The 15,710-nt window shown below is 36.3% G+C and overlaps 1 protein-coding gene across 13 annotated transcripts in view; it reads right to left on the bottom strand.

The window, feature by feature from the left end:
• Positions 1-15,710, bottom strand: part of Wdr62 (WD repeat domain 62) — a 68,101-nt gene that overhangs the window by 9,504 nt on the left and 42,887 nt on the right. For 10 of the 13 annotated variants that reach the window (XM_036812694.3, XM_036812696.3, XM_017083602.4 and 7 more), the window contains 4 exons: positions 3,039-3,130; positions 1,026-1,269; positions 750-959; positions 13-432 (listed from right to left, as the gene is read on the bottom strand). In XM_036812694.3, coding sequence (XP_036668589.2) covers positions 13-432; positions 750-959; positions 1,026-1,269; positions 3,039-3,130 — 966 coding nt within the window. Of the gene's footprint in view, positions 1-12; positions 433-749; positions 960-1,025; positions 1,270-3,038; positions 3,131-6,834; positions 7,658-15,710 lie in introns of those variants that run through there. The other 3 variants (XM_036812695.3, XM_017083628.4, XM_017083611.4) reach the window with 2 other exon arrangements.

Raw genomic sequence — 15,710 nt, 5'->3', positions numbered from 1 at the left:
GTAATAGCATACCTTGCAACGCTGTTCATCGAAAACCATGGCGATGCAATCGGGGAACTTGGCCTGCTGCGGCACCGACATGATGTGGTTGATCTGAATGCCCTGGGCCACATCCACGCCCAAGTAATGAGTTCTGGGCAGAGTGGTCACGTACTCCAGCGTGGCCGCATTGAAGATGCGAATGATGGACTCGGCACAGCCCACCAGGATGAATCTCTCGTTCACGCAGATACAGTTGGCATTGGTGGTGCGGCACTGCACCCACTTGTCCAGCAGGCGACGGGAACTGAACTCCACCAAGTGTCCTTGCCGCGTGATGGCGTACGTGCTCTCCGCACAGATACCCTTTCCGCAGGCCACCGCACAGAAGTCGTTGTCCCGCAAATCACCCAGAATGGCGCTCCGTCCCATCAGGGGAATGGGATCCTTATACTGCAAAATGAGATGTAAATCATTAGCACTTGACCTTCAGCATAAAGTGGTTCATAAAATATTCAAAGCAGCAGAGCGCACATCCATGAGATGTATTGCATTTATATTTTAAAATTTATCTACAAATTATTCATTATGCAGAAACTTTAAGGCAATATATACGGAGCAGAAGAGCTTTTAAATTAGTACTATGACTACTTCATGCCATTTAGAGATTATCTTTAGTTTCAAAGCAAAGAGTTTATATACAAATAGGTCTAATAGTCTAGCTAAAATGAAAAATTCTGGGTTTGTCATTTATAAATTCAAGGACCCACCTTTCTTCCTCCCTCCAGATACCAGTATTTGACATGGCGATTGCCCACGGTGACGAAATAGCTGCCATCTTCGGCAAAACACACGGCAGCCACCTTGGAGCTGATTTTATTCGAGGCCATCTTGAGGTTGGCTCGCCAGTCGAACACGTTGACAATCATGTCGTGCTGGGAGCCCACCGAAACCAGGTACTTGCCAGTGGGCGAAAAGGCCTGCGGATAATTAGGGGGACTCATTAATTAAAGAATTTTAATCAAAATCAAATCAAAGCTACTAACCACACAGGTGACGGCGTATTTGTGGTCCACAAACTCTGCAATAACATTGCCGCCGCTGCAGTGCTCCAGACTTCCGTTGGGAGTTTCCAGCTCCCAGACTTTGATCGCCGGATTGATGCCACACTCGCCGGTGGCCACATAGCGACCGCATCGCGAAAATGCCACGGATGTGAATGCTTTGCGGGAGGTGTTGACCAAGTAGGCCTGGGTCTGGCGCTTTGCGTTGAACAGCACCACCGTGCAGCTGAAAATTAAGGAAAATATTATTATATTTTATAATTCCAGAAAAAAATATTTGAAAGTTAGGATTGCATCTACTTAACCCACATTTAAAGATTTGGACTACAAATTAAAATAATCATTCGACAATAACAAAAGTTTGACTAATAAGTGGCATTGTTATTGCCAGCTGCTAAGAATTAGTTTGTTTATATTTATTGAAAGCATTGTTACGTTGATGATTAAATGCCAAATTATTTAGAATGTTAAAAATTATATCGCATTATAAATAAACAAATTGTAATCGTCTGTATAATTCATCATGACTGTATAAATGATGATTACCCAAAAAATAATGTATGTATTAATCTTATATTGTTTTAAGAACAATAATATAATTTATTCATTATTTTTTATTTATATGGAACCTAGTTTTAAAATAGTTGTATTTTAACCTTTTATTTAATCCGTTAATTATCGTTTTAGAAGTTTTTAATCCTTCCACTCAGTGGTATTTAATCTGTGGGCCCCGGCCACTTAAATACGTCCTTGACCAAGGCTGGCAGTAAATGTTGGTTACACATTGAAAATGCCCAAGGATGTAGGTTCTGCTCTGCTTGGTTCCCTTTATTTTTCCAACCCACCACCTTCAACCTTTTCCTGCCCCCGTTTAACCCTCTAACGCCCGAAGCTAACTGCCTGCCCGCCTGGCTCATTATTAAACTGCTCTTTGGCCTCCTCGGTTTTATTTCTGTTGTTTCTACTGTTGCTCGGTTAATGAGCGCATCACGCCCACATCTTTCACTTAGGGTTTATACACTTCTATACGGTGTATAGTAAACTGTGATATAAGTTTTGTTGGGTAACTAAATTAACTATAGGATGTATCCAACATCTTACAAAATTTCTGGCAAAACTCATTGATATTTTAAGCATTTTAATAAATAAATAATTATATAAAAAACCTGCCTTTTAATTCATATAATATTAAAGACATTACAGTGCATTTAAAGTTCGCCTGTAGTCCGCGGAAAAAATTTCCCTCAGCATTTTCTATTTATTCATGCTTGCAAATGCTACTATGCATACATGTGCGAGCAAAGAAAAAAAACTTTTGCATCGCAATGGAAGCGTAAATATGCCCTTTTTGTTAATGCACATAATTAGTAGAGTTCCTCGGCTTAATTTACTATAATTGAAATGTTGTCAGGATAAGGAAACGGCATTTAAGCGGGGGATAAAAGATTCAGATTTAAGAAGATAAAATAAATGGAATAAATTGACTTTTTGTTTTAAATTAATTGGCAAGGATTTTCGTTAAACCGCGATATCATGGCATTTAATTTCCTGCCGCATTCCATTAACTCTAAGCTTCGTTTAACCAATCTGTCATTGATAATTACAATTATTCAGTTTATTACGTATACGCCGCGTAATAGCCTATTGTGAGCTAAGCAAATATTCAGTGGCATATGCAAATCCTCTGCGGAAAAAAAAACAATCGCGTTGACATTATGTCACTTTGGCCCCTCCCATTTCCCCCCCCTGTGGCTGTCACAGATTTTCCTCGTCGAGATGGGAAAAGTGCAGGCATGTGCGACAGTTGAAGAGAGATTAAATCAAACATTTTCATGGGACTTATTTTTTTGAAACTGGCCAGGAAATTTAAAGCACAAAATTTAAAGGAATTGAATTTTACCCTGAGCTAAAAAGGAAATGAGTTGGATGGTTTCTGATGGTTTCCTTTTTGTGCGCTGTTGGATACGTAATATTCTTGAGATATATGAAACTTACCCAGCTGGATAGGCCAGCAGGCCGCTGACTGGGGATACATCCAAAGCCGCATTGCTGCACACAGTCAGGCCCAAGACCTTTTTGAGTTTTATCTGCAAAAAGGAAAGAGAACAGCACAACATTAGATATTACATCACATAACTAGGGGTTCCAGTTTATTTGCTAAGTATTTCTACCCATTTTTCGCTTTTGGCAAGGTCGATGCTTGTGGAATATTTGCCTAAAATACAAAACCAAACGAAGTTAACTTGCTGTGTGAATTGTTAACGCATACAATTCGCACATTTATCATGTTGTTTACATACGAACCCAGCCTTATACGATTTACATAAACATAAACAACAAAAATTGCCTCAGCATGTTAACATGATTTTCCAATGTTTTTTGTACGTTTTTATCAATAGTTTATTAACAAGTATTGTTATGTTTTAGATATCTACAAAAGGGGCGAAAGCTGGTTTTAAATTTCTTTATTAAAAATAAGCAAGGTTGTTGCGAAAATTAAAATAGAAATGTATATTTAGTTTCAGGTGTCTAAAATATATTTACACTTGTTACCCTAATGATTTCATTCATTAAAACCAAACAATATGGCTCTTTGTTTTTCCATTTGCCTTTTTGTATTTAAATGCCGCCTTGTTACGCCTCGCTAGAGCTTCACCTTGATCTTGCCCAAGCTACTTATAAGTTATTAAAAAAAAGCCATAAAAAACTAAAACAATTAAGGGGCGTATGGCTCAGAACACAACAGGTTGAGTACTTTGAGCTATGGCAAAACAGAAATCAATACTAAAAAGCAAATGGCAAAGAGAAAAGGAAGTGCAAGTCAACACTACCGCATTGAAATCGAATATATCTAATATAATATATGATATAAGGCGGAACCCAACAGTGGGCGATCTATAAGACGACTCTGTCAACTTTGGCATGCTGAGAGCATCCAAAAGATGCTTGATTATAATTCTGCGTCGCAAATCGTCGAATCGCAAACTCGGATTCCGATACAAAGTAAACGAGAATACATTCCGGCTGAGATCATCTTGAAGTGTCAGAGAAACAGAAACAGAAACAAAACAAAGTAGCTCCAGCGTTTGTTTACTACGAGCATTACTTTATTGGCTTGTTTCACTTAAGCGAATATCGAGCCACACCAACGCAGCCTTTAAAATCTATATTTTAATGCATAAGGTCGATCTATGGAACCGGTTTTTTAAGACTTCACGCTCGTTCCTCTCCCGCATATTTGCATTTTTAATGACACTGATATGCCGTGAAATTGTAAACAAATTTTCTGAGCATGACTAAAGTATAGTAACAATGAAAATAAATGCTAGCCATGACTGTAAAATTATAATCAAAGCTTCCCCCAAAATCATGACCAACTGGCATCGATTTCGTTTAAGTGAAAAATAAAAAAAGAGATATCGAGGGAGCAAAGCAATTACGGGGCGTATGCGCAATCAAATCCGTGAGTTTGATTTCAACTGCCGAGTTTTATTCGTTTTCAAATGATAATTAGGCAAAGCTTAAGCAGGGAAAAAAGATAATGGGTTTTTATAATTTCAAGAGATTTATTTGCTTGGAAATGCTTTTTTGATTAGCAGATTTTAATATGTAGTAAAATTATTGGTAAAAGTTGTAGGTATATATTTTCATTTTTGCTTCACTTCTATTTTGTGCTTTTTAAAGAAGGTTCTGATTTTTAACATGTATAAAATAGTAAATTTTACTTGTTTAATTTTTAAGTCTCTTATTTTACACATAAAAATCCATCCAATTTTCTACACAAATTCTATACCTTGTCGGTATTTTACAAATATTTTTCCTACCACAAACAGCTGCCGCAGGTCCAAAGGTATTTAAAATTCAATTTATTTTACACATTTACTTTTTTTTTGACCAACGGAAGTCAACACACGCCATCCATCAAAGCTTAATTTGGGTGCTGCCAAATACAAAAGAGCCCACAAACAAAAAAACTAAGCCAAACGAAGCGAAATTCTTTTGTTACATATTTGGTGTAGTAGCGAAATTTATGTCCATTGGAATAGAACTCAAATTTCCATTTTGTGTGACAGATGCGGCAGTCAAATGATAATTAATTATTATTTAACTAGTGACGAGATCTTGGCCATGACCAGTGGGTAAAATTGGCCAAGAGACCCGAGGCGAATCACTTTTCGGTCAAGTGGCTTTTGGCCCAATGCCCGCAGTTTGTTAATGAAGTGCCTATGACTTTACTGGGTCTGCTGCTTATTGTTTTGGCCAAGTTCAATGCACGCAGCTGTTGGCTGCAATTGTTGGCCAAATTCTAAACCAAACCCACATGGTTTTGGAGGTCTGAAGCATTTCGGATTTCTGCCCACAATTCGAGCGAATAAAAAAAGGCCACAAATAAGCTGAAGCATTTCCAGCGGACAGGTGTCAACCAACAATCACGCAATGAAAATGTTTACCAAAAGGCCACAAAAAATGCAAATTTTAAGCCCTCTTCAGTGAGAACAAAACTTGACTGCCAATTGAGGGAGTTTGTTTGAGCCTTACACCGTACATAGGAGGTTCCATTTCACTATTACTTTATTAATATTTATATTTGAACATGTTCATAAATAATTATATTGAATTTAATCCAGACTCTCTGTGGAAAACATAGCATGCAGCAAATTATTAGTTTGGTTACAGTCCAGCAGCCAAAAGCCCATTGGCGCCTCAAACAAAATTCAGGCTTAATTGCCTACAAGCTCAATCAATAAATAAATAGCCAAACAGGAAAAGATGTTCATTAAGAATTTCTTGCATAATTAAGACATGAGTTATTGAATGGCTGATAAGTCAGCGACTTTTGAGCATGGCTTTATCAAATGAATATTAATTCTTGGCATAAATAAATGCTAAATTTGTGCAGCAATCTTTATTTGTTCTCTTTGGCAAATAGAATTTCTGGTTTTGTTAGTTATTTTTGTTTGCCCTACCACGTTTCATGCATTTCCAATTGGCTTTCATCGGCTTACTCGGCAATCGAACATGGCCCTCAAAACAAAGCTAAGAAATAAAAACAGGTACACAGAAAAAAATTAAACTAATAAAAAGTTTTAAGAAAAATGTACCATTGAAAACCCTTCTGAATTTTTTGACATATTTTTAAAAGGGTTAAACCAAGAATTACATTACTTTAATTTAAAATATATATTTCTTTCCGTGTAGAAAAAGATATACATACAAATGGCAGCTAAGTATACCTTAGATACAATCGTATCCACAAGGCGCTTACGTGAGCAAAATGTTTATGACTATGAAAACAAGCCAAAATCCAAGCCAAGCCAAGAGATTTTCAATACAACAAAATCGAAATAAGCTGAATTGTTACTGGTTTCAAATACAATAGGACTGGTATTTTCTATTGAGATTCCTCCTTTGAGTTTTAGAAGCTGCCGACATTAGCTAATTGCCTGTAATTACCCTGGGGGCACAAATCGCGGCAGCTCGAGCTCAAATAGAATATATACATTTATGCCGGGGCAAAAACCACAAAAATCCATTACAAGTGCGGAGACAAAAGTTTTGTAGCGAAATGAATCATGCGGTGGAGTCCGAGATACCGAGAGTGGGTAGAAATCTCATGGATATATGTATCCATAACCATGTCCAAACGGATGTTGTTCTGGCCAATATGCAAAAAGGGGGTAAGAGTGCCAGTGAAAAGCCAGCGAGAACTTGCTTTCTTAACCCACTAAAATGAAAGTTGAAATGGAACCGATGGCTTTCCGTTCCGTTCCGCAAAGTGGACGACCTTTACCTCATAGGCTGCCACATCCTCCTTGCCGTAAATGGCAGTTGGCGATGAGTTTCGTGGGGCGAACATTTCTCAATCTCTTCGAAGGTCCTTGACGACACACAACACCACATTCCTTGGTAAATATTCACTTATTTAGTTAATTGCAAATCTCGCTTCCACGTTATCTTTATTTTTATGGCACATTTGAGACAGAGACGCCCACCAAAAAAAAAAAAAACTTAAGGCTATAAATTCGTAATTGTTTTTTTGTTCAGTTTGACTCTTTTTTTGGGGGCGTTGTGGTTTCGTTTTTTTCGTATAATTAATAATACACTTTAAATAATACTTTTTACTGTTTTTCTTTTCTTTTTTTATTTCGTTGCTTTTCGGCTATTTTTGATGACTAGTCTTTATAGCATTTGTCTTGTGTTTCTCTGCTTTATGGTTTTTGCGACTTTGCCTCAAGGTCGTGTTGGGTGTTCTCTTTGTATCCGTTCGGTTCGTTGTATCTTTCAGTACTGCGGTATCTATGTATCTTTTGTTTCATACCACCGTAACTGAACTATAATTATTTTGTTGTATTTTTTCTTAAATTTTTTCTTTGCGTTTTTTCAACTTTTGTGTAGTTATTCATACAAAATTCGTTGCACGTTTTTCGCTGGCTTGCTTGCTAATTTCTTTTAACAACAATTAAAGCGTCGCCTTTTGTAATTATTCAAAAAATTGCTTGTCGTTTGTGGTTGTTGTTGTGACTTGTTTTATACTATTTGTTGTTGTTATTATCGTTATATTTTTTTGTGTCAGCCGTTGTCGCGTATCGGTTTTTAGCGCGGCTCAAATGAAACTGGCGAGATTTCAACGATTTCAGCACGTCGTCGCCGATATCGAGTTGAGCCAACCAGCCAGAGAGTTTGAGATATATGACCAGAGATATATACAGAGAGAAAAATGAAATGAGAGAAAAACGCTCGTTTGAGACCTGTCCGATTGAGTTTTTGAGCGGCACGCACACCTATCTGTTAGATACTCAGTCTTCAAGCTCGAAAATTTGCATATTTCACGATGAAACAACACAGAAGAAACACGTTTCTGGCCCCAAGTCCAAAATAGCAATCGCTGTTCTAACACGCGAAACAAACTATTTAGACCACTTGAAAACGACTGCAACTTTTGTGCGGGAGGGCCAAGAAATTGTTGGTGGGGGGAGGGGGGGCTAATAAGTTTTAAAACACGCTAAAACAATTAATCAATTGCCGCTAGTTTTGGCACCCACGATCGTTTTAATTATTTAATAATCTGCATGTACACAGTGGAAAGTTATGGCATCTAAAGTCTGTCTGCACTGCCCACTGTTTGCAATAAATTCTCGGAATTACCGAATTGGTGGGCGTACATACATGTTGCTCCCTCCAAAAGCCGTAAAACAAAATTAGGCAAATCAACAGCAGGGCTAAAAAATACAATGAGAGTATCGGGGGTCAGCCAAGTGGAACACATTTACCACTGCCATGCAGATAGTTAGATACGGATACAGATGACTACAGATACAGATGTATATCTGTTTATATGGTGCTGGATTGTTGGGGCTGCTTCTATGGTCAAGATGCAGTCTGTGTGGCAAAAGCTAAATAAAGCCATTGCATTGTGCACTGACTATTTGCAGAAAATATGGAAATTGCCGCTTATGACTTATGGGCTTAATTGACAGTATATCATTGTGAGTTTTCGCATGTGGATGGGGGCTTTTCGAGAACTTAACTTGGTTGAACTTGGATTTTAAAGATTTTTTCATTTCAGTTAGCATTTTACCTTGACGCTTATTGAAAATTTGACTAGTTTATAAGTTATAACAAATATTTAGAACATTTAAACTAGGTTATTTGGTATTGAACCATTTAAAGCAAATATACTAGGCTTATTTTTCTTTTTTCTTCCACAAACATCACATTGTTATCCCCACACACACATCATCTCTCATCTATCGACACACTTAAGCTACTCACTTTGAATATTTTTTGATTCAAGTGCAATCATAAGCTTAGCCATTGCACAAAGGCCAATCAAATAGGTAGCTACCTTTCCATAAACAACTCACCGAAAACACACACAAACAGTTGAGACGACTGAAAAGAAAATCAATTTGCATAACACAAATCAAGTGAAATAATCAGGCATCAGTCGAGAGAAAAGAGACAGAGGTTGAAAAACCAAACCGATGCCCAAACAAAATCCAAACTTGAAACGCACTGCACCACCGACAGATTGACAAACAAACAAAGCACAGGCAAACACACAGCACACTGGAAAAAAATGCACAGTTGACAGACACCTTTAGTTTCACCCCACCCCTTTTGTATATATATGTATATATATATCTATGTATTTCCCTGTGATCCGAAATTGTGCAGCCAATTTCTTTATCTTGTGCCATGGCCAAGTCGCAGTTCGGCGCTAGTTTATGGGGGAAAGTTACAACCGACTTGCTCTGACAGATGCTAGGCAGATAGATATAGACGGGGTATACGGGGGATTCCCGAGGCTTGGGGGTTTGGGGGACCGGGTTCAACTATCTGGGTATCTGTGGGTCCGACCGCCTGCATGCGCCGCATATTCAAATGAATGCAGACTGCTCATTGTTGCTGCTGTTGCTGTTTGGTAGCCGTTTGTTAATACACAACGAGAAATGTTTACAAATATTACAATTGAGTAATCTTTTAACATTTTTGAATAGCAAATTTTTGAATCCAATTAAATGGTTACTATTTAAAAGCATAATTTTTAATATTTGTGTGAGAAATCTTCATTGATTTAAAGTCGCTAGTAAAAGCTTTTTTGGAACTTTTTCTTAAGCAACAAACATAAAAATACAAATCTTCAGGCTAAAAATCCAATAAATTTAAAAACTTTTTTTTTGAAATGGAATACTTTTTTTAAGAATTTCAAAACACGTGGGATAGTACATAAGTTCGCAAACAATTTAAAGTATTAAACTTAAAAATACTTTTTAGAACAATATTTTTTGGTTAATGTAATTGTTGATATTGTTTGTGAAAATAGCTACATATAACGACTAAATATTTAGGTCGCAAAAAAAAAACGAGGTACAATTTTCTCGCCGTGTATCCGTGTTTGCTGCTGTGCCACTTGGCTGCCTTTTTCCCTTTGATTTGCGCCGTGAAAAATCGTTGGACTGCACTGGAATTACAAACTATCCATCCACAGTCTGTCTGCTGAGAGCTATTTATCGCCTTGCAATCCCACCTTCTTGCAATTTGTAATTAAAATGCCTTTTGCCTCATTGTCATTTTTGGATTGTACAATTTTCAAATAGTTTTTTGTAATGCAAATTGCCAATCGAATTACTTTTGTTCGGACCTGACCAATGCTGGAAATGAAGCCTTTGTTCGATTTGATTTGTGTGGGCAACTATAATCAATAATTATTATGATTTATTTGCATTGTTCTGGGCGTCGCAGATTAGATCTCAGTGGGCTAGAAACAAGGCAGTCTGCCAAATGGGGAGTATCTTTGGGGGATTGGAAATGAGTTAAGACCGAGATAATTTCGAATAATTACATAATTGGTTCGATCGTTAGGATTAGAGTAATCGGGAATGGTTTAATTACAGCAATAGATTATAATTGCAGGTTTCAAGTTGTAATTATGTTTTATTATCTAGAAGCGAATGCTCTAATCCCATTCTTATTAGATTCCTTATTGCTCACATCTCCCTCAGAAATGTCTTGAAAAATACATCAATCACTTGACGACTTAAAAAACCACTCAACATTTCAATCCCAGCTGTCGATCCATTCAATCAGCGCTCCAATAAACCCACTCAATCGATTCTGCTGTGGCGCATGCGCATTTTGTCAATCTGTCAATATCTCGGCAGCTCGAATTAAAAAAGCTCGCGATGAGGTAAGCTTGAATATCTGAGCAAATCTCGACTATCTACCTCAATCATTTGCAGCCCCATTGAAACGTTGCCGACAATTTTGATTAATTGCACAGATTTGCAGCTAGCTGCAATCCAAAGTGTTACAACAACAGGTTGGCCATCAATCGATGTTCCACAATTAAGTCGAAATCAATAAACCCATAAAGCCTAATCACATGGGGTGTTGGAGAAAAAAACATAGATGAGAAATGGTAAAAATAAAATATGAAACATAATTCAATAATAAAGCGTTGCAATTTACTGCGCATACCACTTGAACTACGTGACAAGCGTGATGGCTCTTGGCGTTTTTTTTTCGGAAAAGTCTGGGAAAATCTGGCCATAAATTTTGGCAAGGCGGTAAAACGGCCGAAAAGAAAACAGTGCATGGAAAGTAGGAAGAAAATATTTAAGGGGCCAGGTTACTCTCGGGTGTCAAAGTTGATGAAAGATGCTGCCAGCTCAAGGGGCTCTTAACTTTAACTTTAACTTTGGCTTTCAAAGGAGGAGTGTCTTTTGGGCCTAGGCATTTCAATCTCGAGACTGCATCTTTGGCGGCTTTAGTTGATTTGAAAGTTTAATCAAGCATTAGTGTTAGTTAAAAGGCTATTTTCGGTGTTTTTATTGCCTTTTTTTTGAAGATTTGTTGGTGGCACGTAGTGCACTTTGTAATGGCCGAGCAATTTGTCTAATGATTGCTATTTGTGCAAGTAATTTGCGAGTGCAGATCAAAGAGAGAGGGTTTTATGCGGATGGAGTTGAAAGTCTTTTTATTCCGGTCGATTATAAGTGTTAATTATATGGCTAAACTTCCGAGAAGGGGGGAATGGGGCTTAAAACGCTTTCGATGTAAGCTTTCTTTAATTGACAAACAAATCTGTGATTTGAATGGCTAAGTGAACGTTGCTGACGTGAGTTGAAGATGATGGAATGTTAATGTGTGGGCTTTAGTTGGTAACTACTGTGGGAAGATGGGGAAAATTGCTTGAAAGCCAAGAGATTCTGAATCAGTTTCCTATAAAAATTGCTATGTATTTTACTTGAACATTTTAGATTACTTAAACAAAATGAAAGTACTCCATTGACAAAGGGGCTAGTAATTTATAATTGATTTTTTTTTTAATTCACAGTATTGCCTATATATATTTCTTTAAACTGTGTTCAACTTTCATGCTGCTTCTCAATTTCAAATCGTCACCATAATGACCCCTTAAAAGTATCGATCTCCATCACATCTTAACCCTCATTATCTCACTTCATTTGTGGTCGTTTCATTTCCCTTTTGCATATCAATTTCCCAAGCCAAAGACTTAACCCATTACAAACTGATGGCCACATTCAAGATATTAATTACATAATGCCCGAGCCAAAACCAAAAAAATATCAATTTCGTGTGGTCACAAAATACATTTTAAGATTTAATTATATAGAGAGTGAAACATTTTTATATACCATTTTGTTCGTGCTGTGCTTCATTTTTATGTACTGCTAAATGCTGCAGAGGAGTTGTGGTCGCTGTTGTGAAAACCACTCGAAAAAAATGCGTTTCAAATTGAAACGAGGAGAAACGCCCACAAAGCGACCAGATACAGATACATGCGATTCCATATGTTATACAAAAAAATGTCGGGAGCTGCAGCAGTTGCAACGCACTTAACCAAATTGCTACAATTTGACAAAAAAAAAAAAAAACAGAGTACACCCAAGCCAAAAGTGTTGGCTCTAATAACAAGTGTCAGTCTGTCAGCTGCCAGCCCCCAAAATCTGCCCACAGTTTGTCTTTTCTGTTTTTTATTTAAATGCATTTTTTTTTCCATAATTTAGTTGGGGTGATAAATTTTAAGTACTTAATTTTGTGGTATTAAAATGGCTTTATGACATTATTTATAATTTGATTAAAAGTCGGCAAAAGTATTAAAGAGATTGATACATCACTTCCGGCATTTCATAAATTACAAATCTGCCAGATGCCAAATTCTGCCCACATAACATTTTTTTTGCACTATGTGATGTACGTATATCCACTCTTTAAGCAATTTTAAAAACTTGAATTGAGATAGATTTAAAAAATTCTATAAGAGTATTTTTAAATTCGACTTGACCAAAACAAAATCTATGCGAATCATTTTAACACCCCTAGACATTAATACGCCTCAGCTCATTCTAGTTGCTTCTTTGCTTCCATTTTTGAACCTCTTACAAAAAGCCATAAAAAATAAACGAGAACTTATATCTAGTATATTTTAAGCAGTCTAAATTGTAGTGCAAAAAGATAACTAAATAAATTATGGCCAAGTGTAATTTAGCATTTTTTGCGTGCTTGTTTTTTTTTTTAGTTTGTGTTTCTCATTTCCTGAGCTCATTAAACAACTCTATAATTCACACCCAGACAGACTTGAGTAAAAATTGTCTTAGTTTATTAAATATTATTATTAACTTGCATAACATTTGTGAATTTATGAATATAAATCTAAATTGCACGGGAAGTTATTAAAAATAATGTATCTCACTTAAAATTGAGTAGAGAAAAATTATTTTAGATCTTACTAACAAAGGAGGTCAACAAAATAAATTGATCTATTAAAACATTATGATTTGCTGGCAATCTCAATTGGTATATAAATGTTATGATATCATAGCTGATAAGGGTGTTTATAAAATAATACGTATACGACCCGTGGTGCGGCAGAACTTTAAAGGAGGAATTATTCCGTGGATGAAAGTTATTTTATGACGGGGATTGTTTTTAAACTTAGAGTATAATTTATTATTTTTAATGGTAATTTTTATATTTAGAAGGCTTGCATAACCATTTCGTGAGAGATCCCAAAAGTATACACTATTTATTAAAGAGGTTTTAGTAAGGTAAATGTTTTTAAGCACACCTCAAGAATAAGAAATTAAATATTTTAAAATTTTGTCGAAGTAAGAATACATATATAATTGGAATAAATTAAAAACCTATTTGGCTAACCGCAACTATTTCTACTTTAAAGACAAATAATACAAGACCACACACAAAAGACCACATCAACAAATAAAGAACCCTTAAGCTATGCAAATTTCTCAAGACAAAGAAAATAAAATATAGACCTTATCTAAAACCAAAGCCATGCCATTTAAATTGATTACTCATCTGGGTCAAAAGAGATGGCAAAGAAAGAGTCCGTGCTGGGATTAAGTTACCAATTCTTCAATGAGCCGTAAACAACAAGATTTAGCAACCTCAATTTGCAATTTACATATGCCGCTGCAGCTCTCTTTTCACCTCGATTTTTTATCTGCATTTGAGTGGGCGTTCCGATAAATAAAGCCAACAAATTGTTATGGTTGTTTGTGATTATTTTTACAGCATGTTAAGCAGTATCCAAGTTTTTTTTTTGGGTCGGACATGACTACCAGGTGAATGCAATTTGGCAGCTCAACAAGGTGAGAAAAGTCAGCGTCTTTGGAAAAAATCAATTGGATACAGTGGATTTTCCTCCGCTAATAAAACTGTCATGTTAGGCCCGCAAGTTAACCCGAAAATGAATAATATAAATATAATTTTGATTAATGATCGAACTCAACCCGCTTAATACTCAACAAAACGGTTAATAGAAAGCTCAGATTCAACTCGAGAAATGTTTTATTTATGACTTCTGCGGCACGCAATTGAACCAAAAGCCAAGAGAGAAATAAAAACAATTTCGGTAAAGTAGAGAACCACTCAAGAAACTGACATCATCTGCTGAGACAGCAAACAAAAAGCTTTTTGCGTCTCAGAACCAAAGAAATCTCATTAGAAATGCATTTGCAAAAGCCGAAAACAAAACCTGAAACACCTAAATTGAGTCGGGCATCGCTCTAATTAATAAATCACTCTGTTGACCAAACAGAAAAACGATACAGGAAGGCATATAAATTATAACAAATGAAAAATAAGAGACTTTCCCATTCGAATTGTGGGCGTCCGAGGCAAATGGCTTGATAAAATGATAAACACTCTATTATCACCGTCGAAATGCAAATGAATCCAACATCTTATTTTCACTTAACCTTTTGCTTGAAAAAGTCAATCTGTCAAGAAACGAAACGAATATAAAGTGGGCGGCCGAAAAATTGTTTTTCTTATAAATATCGTTGCGCTCAGACTGTCTGGCGAGGTTTTCGGTAGCTTCGTAAGATACATTATCTGTATCTGAGAACAAAAACATTTAGGAGTGCCCCGTACATCAATCAATTTGCTAATCATGTGGGTTGTATAAAAAAAGAAAGAAGACAAAAAACTGAAGTACAAAGCAGAAAAAGCTAACGAAATAAAAGTAAATAAAAGGTGTTGAAATAAAGGTCTGAAATTTATGGAAGATTTATTTTAATTTAATAAGGTATCATTTTCATGTTCATTGTTGCTAAATTTTACTTCTTTTTAAGGCCTAACTCTACCCTACCAAATCATTTTTTATAGCTAAAACGTGAACCCCCATTTGTTTACCTACTTATCGCACCATATTTATGCGAAGCATTTAAACACACATTTGCCCACAAGTCTAAGCAAATTTGACAACTTTTTTGCCACTCGCCGGTCAGACAACATTCTCGCATTTCGAACTTCAAAAGTTTTTTTGCCGATTGACTGTCACAAATCAAGTTTAAGTACAGCAACAAACCAAAAAACTAAACAAAACTATGTAGAATAGTAAAAAAAAAAGTGCCGTCAGTGGGCTGAAACAAATGTAATTGCGCGTGTCGAAATGTGGAACAAAAAAAGCAACGAAACATATACATATAGATACTCTGTCAGTCAGCCAGCCTACAACTTTTAGATTCTAAACTCTTGATAAATTTATTTGTCTGCGGGCGACAAAACAATTGAATATTTTTGCCGGCCGGCTTCAACACAATTTAAAATGCACAACGCAACAGGGGGAAAATAAAAATACGAAAATAAAACGAGAATAAATGCTGGCTGCATTTT

This window comes from Drosophila suzukii, chromosome 2L, assembly GCF_043229965.1.
Source record: "Drosophila suzukii chromosome 2L, CBGP_Dsuzu_IsoJpt1.0, whole genome shotgun sequence".
NCBI lineage: Eukaryota > Metazoa > Arthropoda > Insecta > Diptera > Drosophilidae > Drosophila > Drosophila suzukii.
This window is presented reverse-complemented; position numbering and strand designations above follow the sequence as displayed.